The sequence below is a fragment of the Salvelinus namaycush genome, chromosome 3 (assembly GCF_016432855.1).
Source record: "Salvelinus namaycush isolate Seneca chromosome 3, SaNama_1.0, whole genome shotgun sequence".
Taxonomy (NCBI): Eukaryota; Metazoa; Chordata; class Actinopteri; order Salmoniformes; family Salmonidae; genus Salvelinus; species Salvelinus namaycush.
Window position 1 is genome coordinate 96,752,030 of NC_052309.1, and position 15,320 is coordinate 96,767,349.

Below are 15,320 nucleotides of genomic sequence, written 5' to 3' on the forward strand. Positions count from 1 at the left end.
ATGCTGCCACCCCCGTGCTTTATGGTTGGGATGGTGTTCTTCGGCTTGCAAGCCTCCCCCTTTTTCCTCGAAACATAACGATGGTCATTATGGCCAAACAGTTCTATTTTTGTTTCATTAGACCAGAGGACATTTCTTCAAAAAGTACGATCTTTGTTCCCATGTGCAGTTGCAAACCGTTTTTTATGGTGGTTGTGGAGCAGTGGCTTCTTCCTTGTTGAGTGGCCTTTCAGGTTATGTCGATATAGGACTCGTTTTACTGTGGATATAGATACTTTTGTGCCTGTTTCCTCCAGCATCTTCACAAAGTCCTTTGCTGTTGTTCTGGGATTGATTTGCACTTTTCGCACCAAAGTACGTTCATCTCTAGGAGACAGAACGCGTCTCCTTCCTGAGCGGTATGACGGCTGCGTGGTCCCATGGTGTTTATACTTGCGTAGTATTGTTTGTACAGATGAACGTGGTACCTTCAGGCATTTGGAAATTGCTCCCAAGGATGAACCAGACTTGTGGAGGTCTACAATTTTTTTTCTGAGGTCTTGGCTGATTTCTTTTGATTTTCCCATGATGTCAAGCAAAGAGGCACTGAGTTTGAAGGTAGGCCTTGAAATACATCCACAGGTACACCCCCAATTGACTCAAATGATGTTAATTAGCCTATCGGAAGCTTCTAAAGCCATGACATAATTGTCTGGAACTTTCCAAGCTGTTTAAAGGCACAGTCAACTTAGTGTATGTAAACTTCTGACCCACTACAATTGTGATACAGTGAGTTATAAGTGAAATAATATGTCTGTAAACAATTGTTGGAAAAATTACTTGTGTCATGCACAAAGTAGATGTCCTAACCGACTTGCCAAAACTATAGTTCGTTAACAAGACATTTGTGGAGTGGTTGAAAAACGAGTTTTAATGACTCCAACCTAAGTGTATGTAACCTTCCGACTTCAACTGTATATTCAAGAATCACTGCACATACTTGAAATAAACAATAGCCTTAGAAATAACATGCCTCCTGCACAGTCTCCTCCAGGATGAAAACATGTTCAGGGATGAAGATGTCATCCTGTAAACAAACGTTTTGTTAAGACAACTAAACCCTAATATCAGTTGGTATCAAGAAGCTACCTGTCTTGTATGCTTTGTCAACACACGCACACACACACACAGAGAGAAAATACAGGGACATTTATTTTTCAGCAACATTAGCTATGTCAACTTCAGTCTAGCTAAATGAGGTGGAGCTAACAAAACATTACAAAATCAAATCTGTCAACAAAAATGTATTACAGTAACGTTACTAAACTGAGGTGGAAGCTATCTCACTAACATTACCTAATAACACGAGTACACAGAAACTGTTGCAACTTTAGTTGCAGTTGAGTTGCTTGCTAACGTTATTTGCTGGGGGGTGTTACACAAAACACTTCAGACGCAATTAGCTAGTTACATTCAACTAGAGTTGCAACAAAGTTGTCCAGTGTCTAACGTCAACATAGTCAACAACATTCATGACCGGTTACCTCAGGCTCCTGGCATTGCATTGACTCGCGTCACCTCCTCTGTTCAGTTGCTTTTGCTTGACTCCAAAGAGAGCGATGTTGATGATGGTCGGTCGGTAACCCCTACACCATAACCCTCTTAATGTCAAATGGAGGCGCAAGCAGAGGGCTTCAGCGTAGGCCTATGACTCCTTTCCATTCGGAAACTCCCAGTTGCCGCATAGAAAGTGCCCTTCATCGCGAAGTCTGACTCCACGAAGTGCTGTCTGCACATCCTACTAGCTCAAGCTGGCATGTCCTTCCTCTTCGGGACATGGAGCCACTTCTTCAAAGGTTGTGGTTCCTTGGACAGCCGATGGTAGCTTACCAAGGGATTCTTTTGGAGCCAATTCATACAGCCTGGCGCTATACAGTTCATGTTTTAATTACTACTTGTTGCCATCTTCGTTGTCCGCACCTCATCTCACTCTCTTCGATTCACTCTCGGCGCGAAAGCTCAATACCACAGACAATTTGCTATGGCAATTTAAAATGGCGCTGACCATAGCTCAAATAAACCTTGTCAGCGATCAAAATACAAAAAAATTGAGATGTTTTATGTTAAATGGACATGTTTAGTGCTTAGATTTACTTCCTAAACGGTTTCCTTTCCCCTTTAAATCAGATGCTACTGATATGGTGGAACAGAAGGTGTTCTCGACAATTTATCAAACTCGAATGGATTTGCAATACATAAGAGTAAAATATATTTGTAACAGCTATTGTCTTTAATTTGGTATGGTTTAGAACACATTTGGCGTTTTAGATATTAGGAGTTGTGAAGAATACAACAAAATGTTTTCATGAGTTCACTCATGTTCCATAGATTGAGACTTGAGAGAAAGAGATGGGGAGCAATTGCTCCAAAGGGAGGAGAGAAGATAGGGACACAACCGCTTTCTCCAAAAATAAACGTTTGTCTTGGAGAAGAAAAAAGGGGAACACTGAAGGGAGGATCTCAGATGACAACAGTCTCATTGGTGGAGAAACGACCTGTCAACAAAGGTGAGACCAATTTCCCTGAAATGGTTTGTCGGTTTTGCCTTGTGTTGTAGTACAAGGGTGAGGACACAGGGGCCAGTGTTACCTCTATTTATCTCTTTGTCTCTCCTAGTCTTCCTAGCCAACAATCCCCGTTCTCCCCAGCATACAATCCCCAGTTTTCCCTCACAGCTGAGGGTGGAAGCAATCTATGTGCCCCAGTGATCAGCAATAATGAAGTAGGAGGTAGCATCAACATCACTCAGAACATCACTCAGAACATCATTCAGAACAAAAGTAAAAACATAACTCTTCCACTTTCTTTACATAGCTGTGAGGGAAAAGTATCCACCGGCACATTAAATTCATACTGTATTCAATCAAGTCACCTTCAGAACTGTAAGGAGAATATCATATATTTTCCTTTTTTCCCCCAAATTGTAGATGACTCCTCCCAGGTTGCACAATGCAGTGACACACAAAAAAGGTAAGGTGTCAAACGTTTTACTTTAGAGTGTGTGTGTGTTTTACTTTAGAGTGTGTGTGTGTGTGTGTGTGTGTGTGTGTGTGTGTGTGTGTGTGTGTGTGTGTGTGTGTGTGCGTGTGCGTGTGCGCGTGTGCGTGTGTGTGTGTGTGTTTAAAATAAAAGTTTTGTAGTTGAACCCTCTCTCTCTTTCCGCAGTGAGTTGCATGGTGATGTATTCTACCTGTCCCCAGTGTGCAGAGAGACCCAGAGCGTGTCGAGGAACACACACTGCCATCCACTACCACCACAATATGAAGATAAAGACAAGGAAGACAAAATACATCTTTAATTATAAGCACATATGCATTATTATGATGCATGACATAGGAGCTAATAGGTTATATTGCATTGCGTATTATGCATATGCATGCACATATAATGCATTATGAAGAGGGTATTCATAGGAGATGTTACCATAGATACAGTATAAGTAAGTGTGGACTCAAGATGAGTAGGATGAGGAATGGAATGAGTTGAAGATGACTACTGATAAAGGAGTAGGATGAGGAATGGTGAAGAATTAGTTGACTAGTGACAAATTAAGAAAAAAACGATGAAAACCCCACAGCACCTCACTAGACCTTATAGTGGTTTATTAGTAGACAGTCTCATGAAAACCCCACAGCACCTCACTAGACCTTATAGTGGTTTATTAGTAGACAGTCTCATGAAAACACCACCACACTAGACCTTATAGTGGTTTATTAGTAGACAGTCTCATGAAAACCCCACAGCACCTCACTAGACCTTATAGTGGTTTATTAGTAGACAGTCTCATGAAAACCCCACAGCACCTCACTAGACCTTATAGTGGTTTATTAGTAGACAGTCTCATGAAAACCCCACAGCACCTCATGAGACCTTATAGTGGTTTATTAGTAGACAGTCTCATGAAAACACCACAGCACCTCACTAGACCTTATAGTGGTTTATTAGTAGACAGTCTCATGAAAACACCACAGCACCTCACTAGACCTTATAGTGGTTTATTAGTAGACAGTCTCATGAAAACCCCACAGCACCTCACTAGACCTTATAGTGGTTTATTAGTAGACAGTCTCATGAAAACCCCACAGCACCTCACTAGACCTTATAGTGGTTTATTAGTAGACAGTCTCATCCATATGAGTGAAAGGTGGATAAGACTTCTTCATCTTATGCTCTAACTAAGCTGTTTTATTCTGACTCTGTCCTTACAGAACTCATACAGAGAGTTAAAGAGGAACATAAAGCCAGTCTGAAGAATAAGTTTAAGTTTGTGTTTGAAGGCACTGAAGAGGAAGAAACTTCCCTGAACAGCATCTACACACAGCTCTATATCACACTGGGAGAGAATGAAGGAGTTAATAAAGAACATGAGGTTTGGCAGGTTGAATATACATCCAGGAGAGAAACATCGTCAGACACTCCAATCAACTCTAATGACATATTCAAACCCTTAGCTGGACAAGAGAAAGAAGAGAAGAGACCCATTAAAACTGTGCTGACAAAGGGCATTGCTGGCATTGGAAAAACAGTCTCCGTGCAGAAGTTCGTCCTTGACTGGGCCGAAGGAAAAGCCAATCAGGATTTGGATTTCATCTTTGTGCTCCCTTTCAGAGAGCTGCATTCAATCAAAGATGATGAATTAAGTCTTCATGGACTTATAAATGACTTCCACCCTGAACTTACAGAGATAGAAAACGCAAAGATATATGCTACGAGCAAAGTTCTGTTCATCTTTGATGGTCTGGATGAAAAGCGACATCCACTAAAATTCAATACCAAGAGGGTGACTGATGTTACAAAGACAGGTAACAATGTAGATGTATTGGTGACAAACCTCATTGAGGAGAAGCTGCTTCCCAAAGCTCTGATCTGGATAACCTCTAGACCTGCAGCAGCCAATCAGATTCCCCGTAGATACATCAACCTGGTGACAGAAGTACGAGGGTTCGATGAGCGACAGAAAGAGGAGTACTTCAAGAAGAGGGTCAAGAATGGGGAAGTGGCCAGAAGAATCATTGCACACATTACAACATCAAGAACCTTCAAAATCATGTGCCACATACCAGTCTTCTGTTGGATTTCCGCTAAGGTTCTTGAGGAACTGTTGAGAGAAAATGTGAATGGAGAAATCCCTACAACTCTGACTGAGATGTACACTCACTTTCTGCTCATTCAAATACAGCTGGCACAAAAGGATCCTGGGCATGAGAGAGATAAACAGAAGATCTGGGAATCAAATAAAGACTTCCTTCTGAAACTGGGAAAGCTAGCGTTTGAACATCTGGAGAAACGCAATCTCATGTTCTATGAGGAAGACCTGAATGAATATGGCATTGACATCAGTGAAGTTGCAGTCTACTCTGCATTGTGCACAGAAATCTTTAAAGAAGAGAAGGTGTACAAAAAGAAGGTGTACTGCTTCATGCATCTGACCATTCAGGAGTTTGTTGCTGCCCTCTTTGTTTTCCACTGTTTCACAACCAAGAGCCTCAAGACGTCATCGAGCCTCAAGTCTTTCCTGATGGAAGGTTCAGAACCATATCTCAAAGCTATATTGGAGAAGGAGCCTGTAGACCTTCCCTTGGATGAGTTGATGGAGATTGCCATGTACAATTCTGTGTCTAGAGAAAATGGAGAGATGGACATGTTCCTCCGCTTCCTTCTTGGAATGTCTATGGAATCCGTTCAGTGCCTCCTACAAGGCCTGCTGCCAAAGACAGAGAACAGTTCAGAGATTGTTAAAGAAATGAAGATAATACTTAAGGAGATGGATCTAATTGATGTCTCCCCTGAGAGGTGCCTCAATCTCTTCTCTTTGACTGAAGAAGTTAAAGACAATTCCCTACATGAAGACATTCAGAGATATCTGTCAGAAAAGGAAGCAGACAGAGAGCTCTCACCCGCTCATTGTTCAGTACTGGCCTATGTACTTCTGATGTCAGAGAAGGTGTTGGATGAGTTTGTCCTGAAGAAATATAAAACCTCCCAAAAGGGTTTTTTCAGACTTCTTCCAGCTGTGAGGAACTGCAGAAAGGCAATGTAAGAAAGATCGTCAAAATTCACACATTCCAAATAACAATGAATATACTGAATTGTTATTGTTTTCATTACCCATTACCTCTTTGACCCGAACTGCAATAGGCATACTGTTGAGAAATCAGCATAGTCTGTATTTGGATGACTGTTAGTATGGAACGTATGCACTGGTGTAGCTCAGTTTCTCCGGACCCCCATAAAGTCGGCATTTGGGACCCCCCCCCCATGATGTGGTTATCTTCGGTAATATGGCACGACCTTGATCAGATAAAGCTTTTGTGCTGCGTTTTTGTGCACAACTTGGTCTTACCTTTTGTTTATCCATCTTGGACAACGCACTCACTCTCCAGCCGAGTCCGACCTGATTCATTAACTTTTTTTAAACTTGATAGCAAATTAACTGAGGAAGCAGAGGCAGGCAGCAATTAGATGCATGAAAACGATATTGTCTGATTCACCTACCACCCATGTAGATTGGACACCACGCTTTCTACATGTGGAAATTAAAAAGGAGGGTTACTGTCAAAATTATTTCTTTAAATATTTTTATAACATTCAGACACAGGTGTGAGATGACGGGCGCATGGGCCCCCAGAGTATACTAGACCCACTTGATCTCGCACGCCCAACTATAAGAGGAGAGGTAGGCTACTTAACTGAATGTTATTTTCTTAGCCAGGCCCATCTTTTCAAAGAAAACACAATTTAATGATATCTCTACTTGAGCAAAATAAGTAGTTTTGTTGTGATCACAAGAAAATCCTAATAATTTAGGTAAATAGCGCCACAGTCAGGGAGAAAAATCTTAATGTTCAATCATAAAGTGAGAACAATTAGTTTCCCTGGCTGATATGGCTGCTACTTTAACAGTAAAAAAAATACTTTCCAACCCTAGAATATAATTTCTCAACCGAAAACTCTCAATTTCTACTGGATATCCCCTTTAACGCTGGAATCCGCACTGTTCGCCCCAATACCTTTATTAGTGTTTTTGTTTTGTTGAAGAAACGGAGGCCAGGAGTGTCTGACAGCAATGATGTTGGGGGGAACAAAACAGTGTTTATTGTTTGAAATAACTTCTTTGTTGTTGTAATATCCCAGAAGCGCGTGGCAGTTTCACCAAGAACAAACTCCAGCTTTAATGGTGCAGACGTTCTGACGGCATGATTTTTTGGCCTGAATGTTTGGCACTCTCCAGGGATGATAAAGAAAAATCTAAAACAATTACTGTGTATTTACAATCCCTTTCTCCAAATGGGTTACTCATTTACCTAGCACTTGTCAATTTATAAATTACAGTGCATGGAAAATGCTTTTATTTCTATCGGGAAAAAAAATAAGTAGATGCTTTTTCAAACATTGAACTTTTGGGGCGGCAGGTAGCCTCGTGGTTAGAGCGTTGGGCCAGTAACCGAAAGGTTGTTAGATCGAATCCCTGAGCTGACAGGGTAAAAATATGTCGTTCTGCCCCTGAACAAGGTAGTTCACCCACTGTTCCTAGGCTGTCATTGTAAATAAGAATTTGTTATTAACTGACCTGCCTAGTTAAATAAAATACAAAAATTACACTTGGAACCGTCAGGTTCGCTCGACCTTATTCATGGTTTTCTCGCGTAAAGGTGGTGGAATTAAGTCAAGGGCAGAATACGGCATATTTGTAGACACACCTCCACCACACCTTCATTTATTCAAACTCCACCTCAAATTAATAGCGGGTGAATAGTATTCAAGGTAAAAAAAAAAATAGTCAGAGAAAAGCACATAAAAAGGGAATTCCATTCCATTTAAGCGGCTTAACTCAGGTCAGAATCGGGGCCTGTGTGCAAACAGAAATGATGGAGAACTGTGCAGATCCAAATCCTCACAGAAATAATTAGGGCAGCAGGTAGTCTAGCAGTTAAGACCGATGGGCCAGGAACCGCAAGGTTGCCGGTTTGAATCCCCGAGTTGACTAGGTGAAAAGCAAGGCCCTTAACCCTAATAACTCTTGTAAGTCTGCTAAATGACTCAAATGTAGGCTAAATGTAATTTTCCTGTTTCTGCAGAATTGAAGGCGTTTATCTGGATAGATGGTACTGTGCAACGTTGGCCTCTGCTCTCCAGTTACCAAACTCACCATTGAGAGAACTGCACCTGATAGATTCAACCTGGCTGGATTCAGAAGTGGATCTGCTCTGTACTGGACTGTCTAGCCGAGACTGTAAACTGGAAGCACTGAGGTAATTGAAGAGATTTTTTATTTGATTTTTTTAAATAGAAAAATAAATGATACATCAGCAAGTGCTGTTGAATGATGAGGTGACATCTTCTTTCTTGTATGTGTTAATATTCTCTTTGTCACTACAATGACCATTTAGGCAAACATTTGCCTCAAATTGACTTATGCCGCGTTCACGTGCTAGTCGCAACTAGGAAACTCTGAAATCTTTGAGTTGCTAACTGGTTGTAGTTTTACGCGTGCCGCGTTCAATTAGTTAGCAAGTCGGAAATGTAATAGTTTCCTTCTTCTGACTAGCACGTGAATGCGACATTAATCGAGCATCTGATGCAATATTTTAGTTCTGGGTGTCCAAGATGACATATTACTGCAAACCATGTGCTAATGCCACACCGACACAAACTTTCTCATTAGTCGTCGCATCAGTCTGGTGACAGATGCCAGTTATGTTACGTGCATCTGTCCACAAGAGGTTTAAGTAACATGTAATTACACATACATTTATAATAGCATGTCTCACAAAACAATCTGCCTCAATGTGTTGATGAAACAAGCTGCCTTAAAATGCATTATATCTGCAATTGCAGTCTCTGCGGGAATGGACTCTCAAACGAGGAACGTGATAATTTGGTCTCCTCTATGAAAACAGTTCTCAGCTGCAACCTGAGAGAGCTGGGCTTGAGTAACTTCACACTGCGGGATTCTGTAGTTGAGGTACTCTCTACTGGACTAGGGAGTCAACACTGTAAACTGGAGATCCTGAGGTCAGTAGTTTTTCTGTTAGTACATCAATTTGGACTGTGAATTCAAAGTCATTCATTTCTTTGTCAGGGGTTGTTTGATTTACTAAATAAATGCAGGCGTTTTGATTTAGCATGTTGGGATCTTTGAATTACATACAAAATGCATGTTATAATAAAATGAAATAAATCTTGTGTACAGGCTGAATCGAAATACACTAACAGACAACTTCTGTGAAGTACTAGTCTCAGCTATCAGCTCAAATTCCTCTCATCTGAAAGAGCTGGACATTGTTCACTGTGACCTGATCGATTTAAGAGTGGAGCTGCTCTCCACTGGACTCAAAAGTCCACACTGTAAACTGGAGAAATTGAGGTGAGTATGTTTTCTGTTCTCAGGTTTGTATTTCCTGAAGGATATAGCCTGATTATGTTCACTGATCTCCACAATCAACTCCATACTTTCAATGTTAAAGAAATATTATGGAGGATTTCTAAAACATCCCATGGATGTTGTGGACAGGCAGTGATCAGGGGAAGGTTATACCAAATTTCAAGACACTAAGTACATATTCCTTGGAGCAAGGTCAAAATAATTAAGAGGGATGTCATTAAGAGGCCAATGTTGATTTTAAGACAGCTACAGAGTTCAACAGCTGATATAGGAGAAAACTGTATGGATCAAAAACGGATCTGGGACACAGGCTAAAAGGTTTGGGCCAAATCCAACAAAACAGGTAGCTGAGTAAAACATTTTCAATTGTGGTGGTGGCTGGCAGGGACTGGGGAATTTCTGTCTTCATATGTTTCTTTGAAATGTTTCATTTAGGCTCTATCAATGTAATCTCAATAAGGAAAGTTGTGAAGCACTGGCGTCAGCCCTTCAGACCATCCCCTCACACCTGAGAGAGCTGGATCTGAGTAACAATGACCTGAAGGATTCAGGAGTGAAGCTGCTCTCTGCTGGACTGGGGAATCCCCACTGTCAACTGGAGACTCTGAGGTTGGTAGGCTACTCTCTTTTCTATGTTTTGTTATTATATTGATTGAATAATAACGTTTGAAAAGAACAACTGATTTGCATATACATATGAGCTTAATTTAATAAATTAGCATGAAATTACTCTCAATCCAACCAACTCTTTCAAAGGTACGGGCCCAAAGATAATTTAACTGCCCCATCACCATCTCCTGTCAACTTTTACCATGGCTTTTACCCAAAGACATGCGCCATTAGGCTACTTATTCATGATTAGTGTCATCTAGGGCTCTATTCAATCTGTAAGACTGAAGCATTACAGATTCCTTGGAAGAAATGTGAAGGTCATTTCCGATTCCGCTGACATGCAGCGTTAAACGTGAATGCATTATCCGCTCAAGCGGGAACATAGCCTTTACATTTCAACCCTGCTGTAAACATTTTTAGTAGCCTATGGTCGGGTAAAACTTTGGCCTTTTATACATGCATTTCATGCAATTCTACGTCGTTTTACATGACTGGAGACTTCGGCAGAAACTTTTGTTTTTATACCGCACAAATAATCGAAATGGCAGGCGACACTGACAAACCGACCGAGGTAAAGTTGGTTTTATATTCACACATTCGGACATTCAACAGACATTCAGCAGACATTCACCAAAAGCCATTTAAAAATGTACAAATCAATAACTAATTCACCGTTTGTCACAGAATCATCAAACTTTATATGATTTATTCTATAAATGTCTAACATACTTTTACAACCTTTGTTTTGAAGAAAGATTTCAGTTTAGATTTTTATAGAAGTACATCAAATGTAAAAGATGCCATTTAAAGCGGTATAAATCAATAACTAATTTACCGTTTGTCACAGAAACATCAAACCAGATATGATTTATTCTATAAATGTCTAGCATACTTTTACAACCTTTGTTTTGAGTACAAATTCCAGTTTTGATTTGATAGAAATACATAAAATCTCAAATATTGCCTTTAAAGATGAAGAAATCAATAACTAATTGAGTGATTGTCGCAGAAAAAAGTGAAAAATATGCATTTATTTGCAATAACTTTAAAGAAATGTTAATTTCAAGTGCAATTTGTTCTATATGAAGTCAGACAATGTTTACAATCTTAAATTGTATGCCAAATCAATGTTTGCATTTTTAGTGCAACAGTTTCACATTTTAAAGTAGTTAAAAGGCACAACAGTTATTTATTTATATGTCTCTAATTTAACAGCAAAGAGCCCCCTTCCAATAATTTTCTATTTTGGCTTTGTTGAAGTCCTTCTTTGTCATCCCCAGACAAGCTGAATGGTACCATCTCCTGAGGTAATAGATTCAACTGTTCAACACTTACAGCCAAATGTTTAATACCCCGGGTATTCCCAGAACACATTCTGGAACGTCTATAGATACAGTGGTCACTTTATTAGGTACAACCCCCTTTGCATCTGGAACAGTGTGAATTCAAAACAGTTGATGAAACTGGGAAAGGAGATGGAGTGTTCAAGTTTTTATGTCCAGTTGGAGTTTATTACAGCCAGTACAAGCTGAGTGTTGGAATTATTTAAAAAAACAGTTTTGGAACTGTGCTCACAAAAGACCATCACAGACTGTGCTATTTGCAAACCTTTTAAAACATCCAGAAAGACAGTGGTCTTAGAAGGGCATTTATACTTTAAAATACATATTTTATGTGGATGAAATAATTCTGCCAGTGTTTTAATGTCCTAGTTTCATATTTGTTTCTTTACCTCCAACTCTATGTATCCAAGTGATCCTATGAGGACAGATTTACCATCATACCCATTGATCAAACGTATAACAGACAGACACTGCTCAAAATGAGTTGTTTGTGATATCTACACTCAGTTGCCACTTTATTAGGTTCACCACCCTATTCACGAAAATAAATTGCTCCTACATACACCAAGTCCAGTGGTCTTGGCTTGCTAGACACTAAAGCATGCAGAGAAGTATTCAGGTATTCTGTTACTGTTTGTTTGAACTTTAGAATGTGCAAAATGAAAGTTCTTTGTTTCTGGCCATTTTGAGCCTGTAATCGAACCCACAAATGCTGATGCTCCAGATACTCAACTAGTCTAAAGGCCAGTTTTATTGCTTCTTTATTCAGGACAACAGTTTTCAGCTGTACTAACATAATTACAAAAGGGTTTTCTAATGATCAATTAGCCTTTAAAAATGATCAACTAGGATTCGCTAACACAACGTGCCATTGGAACACAGGAGTGATGGTTGCTGATAATGGCTCTCTGTACGCCTATGTAGATATTCCATTAAAAATCTGCCGTTTCCAGCTACAATAATAATTTACAACATTAACAATGTACGCTGTATTTCTGATAAATTTGATGATATTTTAATGGACAAAAAAAATGTTTTTCTTTCAAAAACAAGGAAATGTCTAATTGACCCAAACTTTTGAACGGTAGTGTATGTTATGGTTCACTCTTAGTTTTCCTTATTTCCTCGTGCCAAATGCCTCTCTCTCTCTTGCCTAAAGCATATTTTATTGAATTAGGCAAGTCAGTTAAGAACAAATTCTTGTTTACAAAGACGGCCTACCCAGCCAAACCCTCCTCTTACCCGGATGATGCTGGGCCATTTATGTGCCGCCCTATGGGACTCCCGATCACGGCCATTGTGATACAGCCCGGGATCAAACCCGGGTCTGTAGTGATGCCTCTAGCACTGAGATGATAAGCATTTCGTTACACCCGCAATAACATCTGCTAAACACGTGTATGTGACCAATACAATTTGATGCAGTGCCTTAGACCGCAGTGCCACTCAGGACGTCTAGAGTGTCTAGCGCGTTCCCGACTGTAGGCTATTCCTTGTTATTTGGCTACAATCCACAGCTAGGCTCAATAGTTAAATATATATATTTAACTATTGATACTCTTAGGCTAAATTATAGGCCTTCTCGTGGTGTAGTAGGCTATTCTGAACGATTTAATTTATTTCTGAACAGACAGCAGAAATTATACAACTTTGTCAAATGTTTTTCAATTTATCATGGGGTGCTGCAGTTCGTTCAGAACCCTTCGCGGCTATGATTTTATAAGGACATAAACGATGAAGTGCAACACTGGAGCGATGAGAGTTGCAGGCTCATGTCTATCAGAGCAGAGAGGGAGAGAGATCATAGAAAGTGAATCTCATTCTAGTTACGTGAGAGATACTGGCGCGCTTCTCACACAGCCACGACCATGCGTTGGTCTCAAACATAGGTTAGTTACAATGTTGCTCAAACCATAAACTGAAAATCGACTTTTTCACATTACGTTTTTTTTTGTGGGGGCAGGAGAATTAACGAAGAGGCAACTCGAAAGAACTTTGATCGCTTTTATTATAATTTTTACATTGCAAAAAGTTTAAATAATTTTTCATGCCAGGAGAGGTACCGGATCCGGTCAAATAGGTTCCAGAACAAAACAGTCTAAAACGGAGAAGCTTAAAAACTGCTTAAACACAAGGCGGAAATGTTTTGTACCAAAAATTGCACCCAACAGTTGTGAACATCAATATACATCGCTCTAGAATTAACCAATGCATATTTGATTAGACAATAGGAGAACGATAACAAATTGCGCGATTGATTTAGATTTTTCGTGTCAGCTTTCTTTTCTGACTGGTGAGTTTGTTTAGGCTACATGATCATCTAATCAAACATCAACAATGTTATATCCCACGAAGGGGAACACTTACTGTAAGTAGTTGCTGTATCGGTGCGTTTAATCCCCATCGATAAATCAATTTTGATAAATAAACACGTTGTTGGCCCATGTCTATGATTTCCGACGATACCCCCATCCTTTTGAGACATAGTTTCAAACGTTTCCCCGATAGTAAAGTACAGGAGAAAAGGTGGTTTGCACAGGTAATCCTATGAATATTGTCCGTTTCTATTTTGAAAGCAATCCTATGGCAGATAGGTGTATCATAAAGTGGGCGTGTCTTGAGCCTTGCAATTTGGTCTCATGTCTGAATCTGCTGTGAGTGATAAAAGCAGGATTTATGTGCCAAGGATCATCATTACCTCTCTTTGCAGGCTGCCATTCTGTAGAGTCACAGAGGAAGGCTGTGATTCTCTGGCTTCAGCACTAACGTCAAACCCCTCCCACCTGAGAGAGCTGGACCTGAGCTACAATCACCCAGGAGACTCAGGAGTGAAGATGCTCTCTGCTACGATGGAAGATCCAGCCTGTAGACTGAAAATCAAGTCAGTGCAGATGATGAAAATAATGCAAGATACTCTAGTAAGACCTGTAGTATATTCACTGTCTGTTCTCCTGCCTCTCACACAGTATGGACCACAACGAAGAGTGCTGGGTGAATCTGGAGCTGCTGAAGAAGTGTAAGAATACCCTATACTTGACATATAATCTCAGTAACATTGATACAACATAAAGTATTATAACACACAAACAATGTTTTAAAGTAGTTTGCCATTCAATACACTCCTGATTTAATCCAGCTGATCCTCTCCTCTTACCTCTGGTCTACAGATGCCTGTGATCTCACACTGGACCCAAACACAGCAAACAGACACCTCTCTCTGTCTGAAGGAAACAGAGTGGTGAGATATGAGATTGAGGAACAGCCATATCCTGATCACCCGGAGAGATTTTATGGCGCTTTTCAGGTTCTTTGTAGAGAGGGTCTGACTGAGCGCCATTACTGGGAAACGGAGTCAAGTGATGACGTTGTTCTCGGAGTGACGTACAAAGGAATCAAAAGAAGAGGCAGCATCGGTGAAGACTTTATCATTGGACACAATGACAAGTCCTGGTGTATGGAGGACAAAACACATTTTTGTCATAATGGCGCAGCTATTAAATTCCCCCCCTTTAGGGACCCCTCCAGGCATAGAATAGGAGTGTATCTGGACTGGCTGGCTGGCACTCTGTCCTTCTACACGGTCTTCTCTGACACATTGACCCACCTGTACACATTCCACACCACATTCACTGAGCCCCTCTATCCAGCTTTTGGACTAGCCGGCTGTAACCCTTGCTCAGTGTCCTTGTGCCAGGTAGAGTAGCCTTTTCGGTCCTGGAGGAACACCTGGGTCTCCATGACAACAGTCACACACACCATCCTGTTCTAACACAACCGTGTGACTTGATAGCATTGACAGTGGTCATGAATTCAGATATGGACATTAATAAATCACAGTTGTGGGGAGATGTTTATATTGTATTCCTGTGACTGTACATCCATGTTCTGTTCTGTAAAACGCCTTTGACTTTGAATACAAGATATTTTATTGTTAAGTGTGA

The 15,320-nt window shown here is 40.4% G+C and overlaps 1 protein-coding gene and 1 long non-coding RNA gene across 2 annotated transcripts; both read left to right on the top strand.

The window, feature by feature from the left end:
• Positions 1 to 2,371: 2,371 nt before the first annotated feature.
• LOC120043789 lies at positions 2,372 to 3,008 on the top strand. Its single transcript, XR_005476513.1, has 3 exons — positions 2,372 to 2,546; positions 2,656 to 2,819; positions 2,967 to 3,008. It is a non-coding gene; the product is annotated as an uncharacterized LOC120043789 (long non-coding RNA).
• Positions 3,009 to 3,527: 519 nt separating this feature from the next.
• On the top strand, positions 3,528 to 15,320 carry LOC120044154 (NACHT, LRR and PYD domains-containing protein 12-like). The gene is made up of 9 exons (XM_038988736.1): positions 3,528 to 3,545; positions 4,184 to 6,075; positions 8,118 to 8,291; positions 8,878 to 9,054; positions 9,233 to 9,406; positions 9,860 to 10,033; positions 14,090 to 14,260; positions 14,346 to 14,395; positions 14,547 to 15,320. Exons 1-9 carry the CDS (start codon positions 3,528 to 3,530, stop codon positions 15,080 to 15,082), a joined length of 3,366 nt encoding a protein of 1,121 aa, XP_038844664.1. The 3' UTR covers positions 15,083 to 15,320.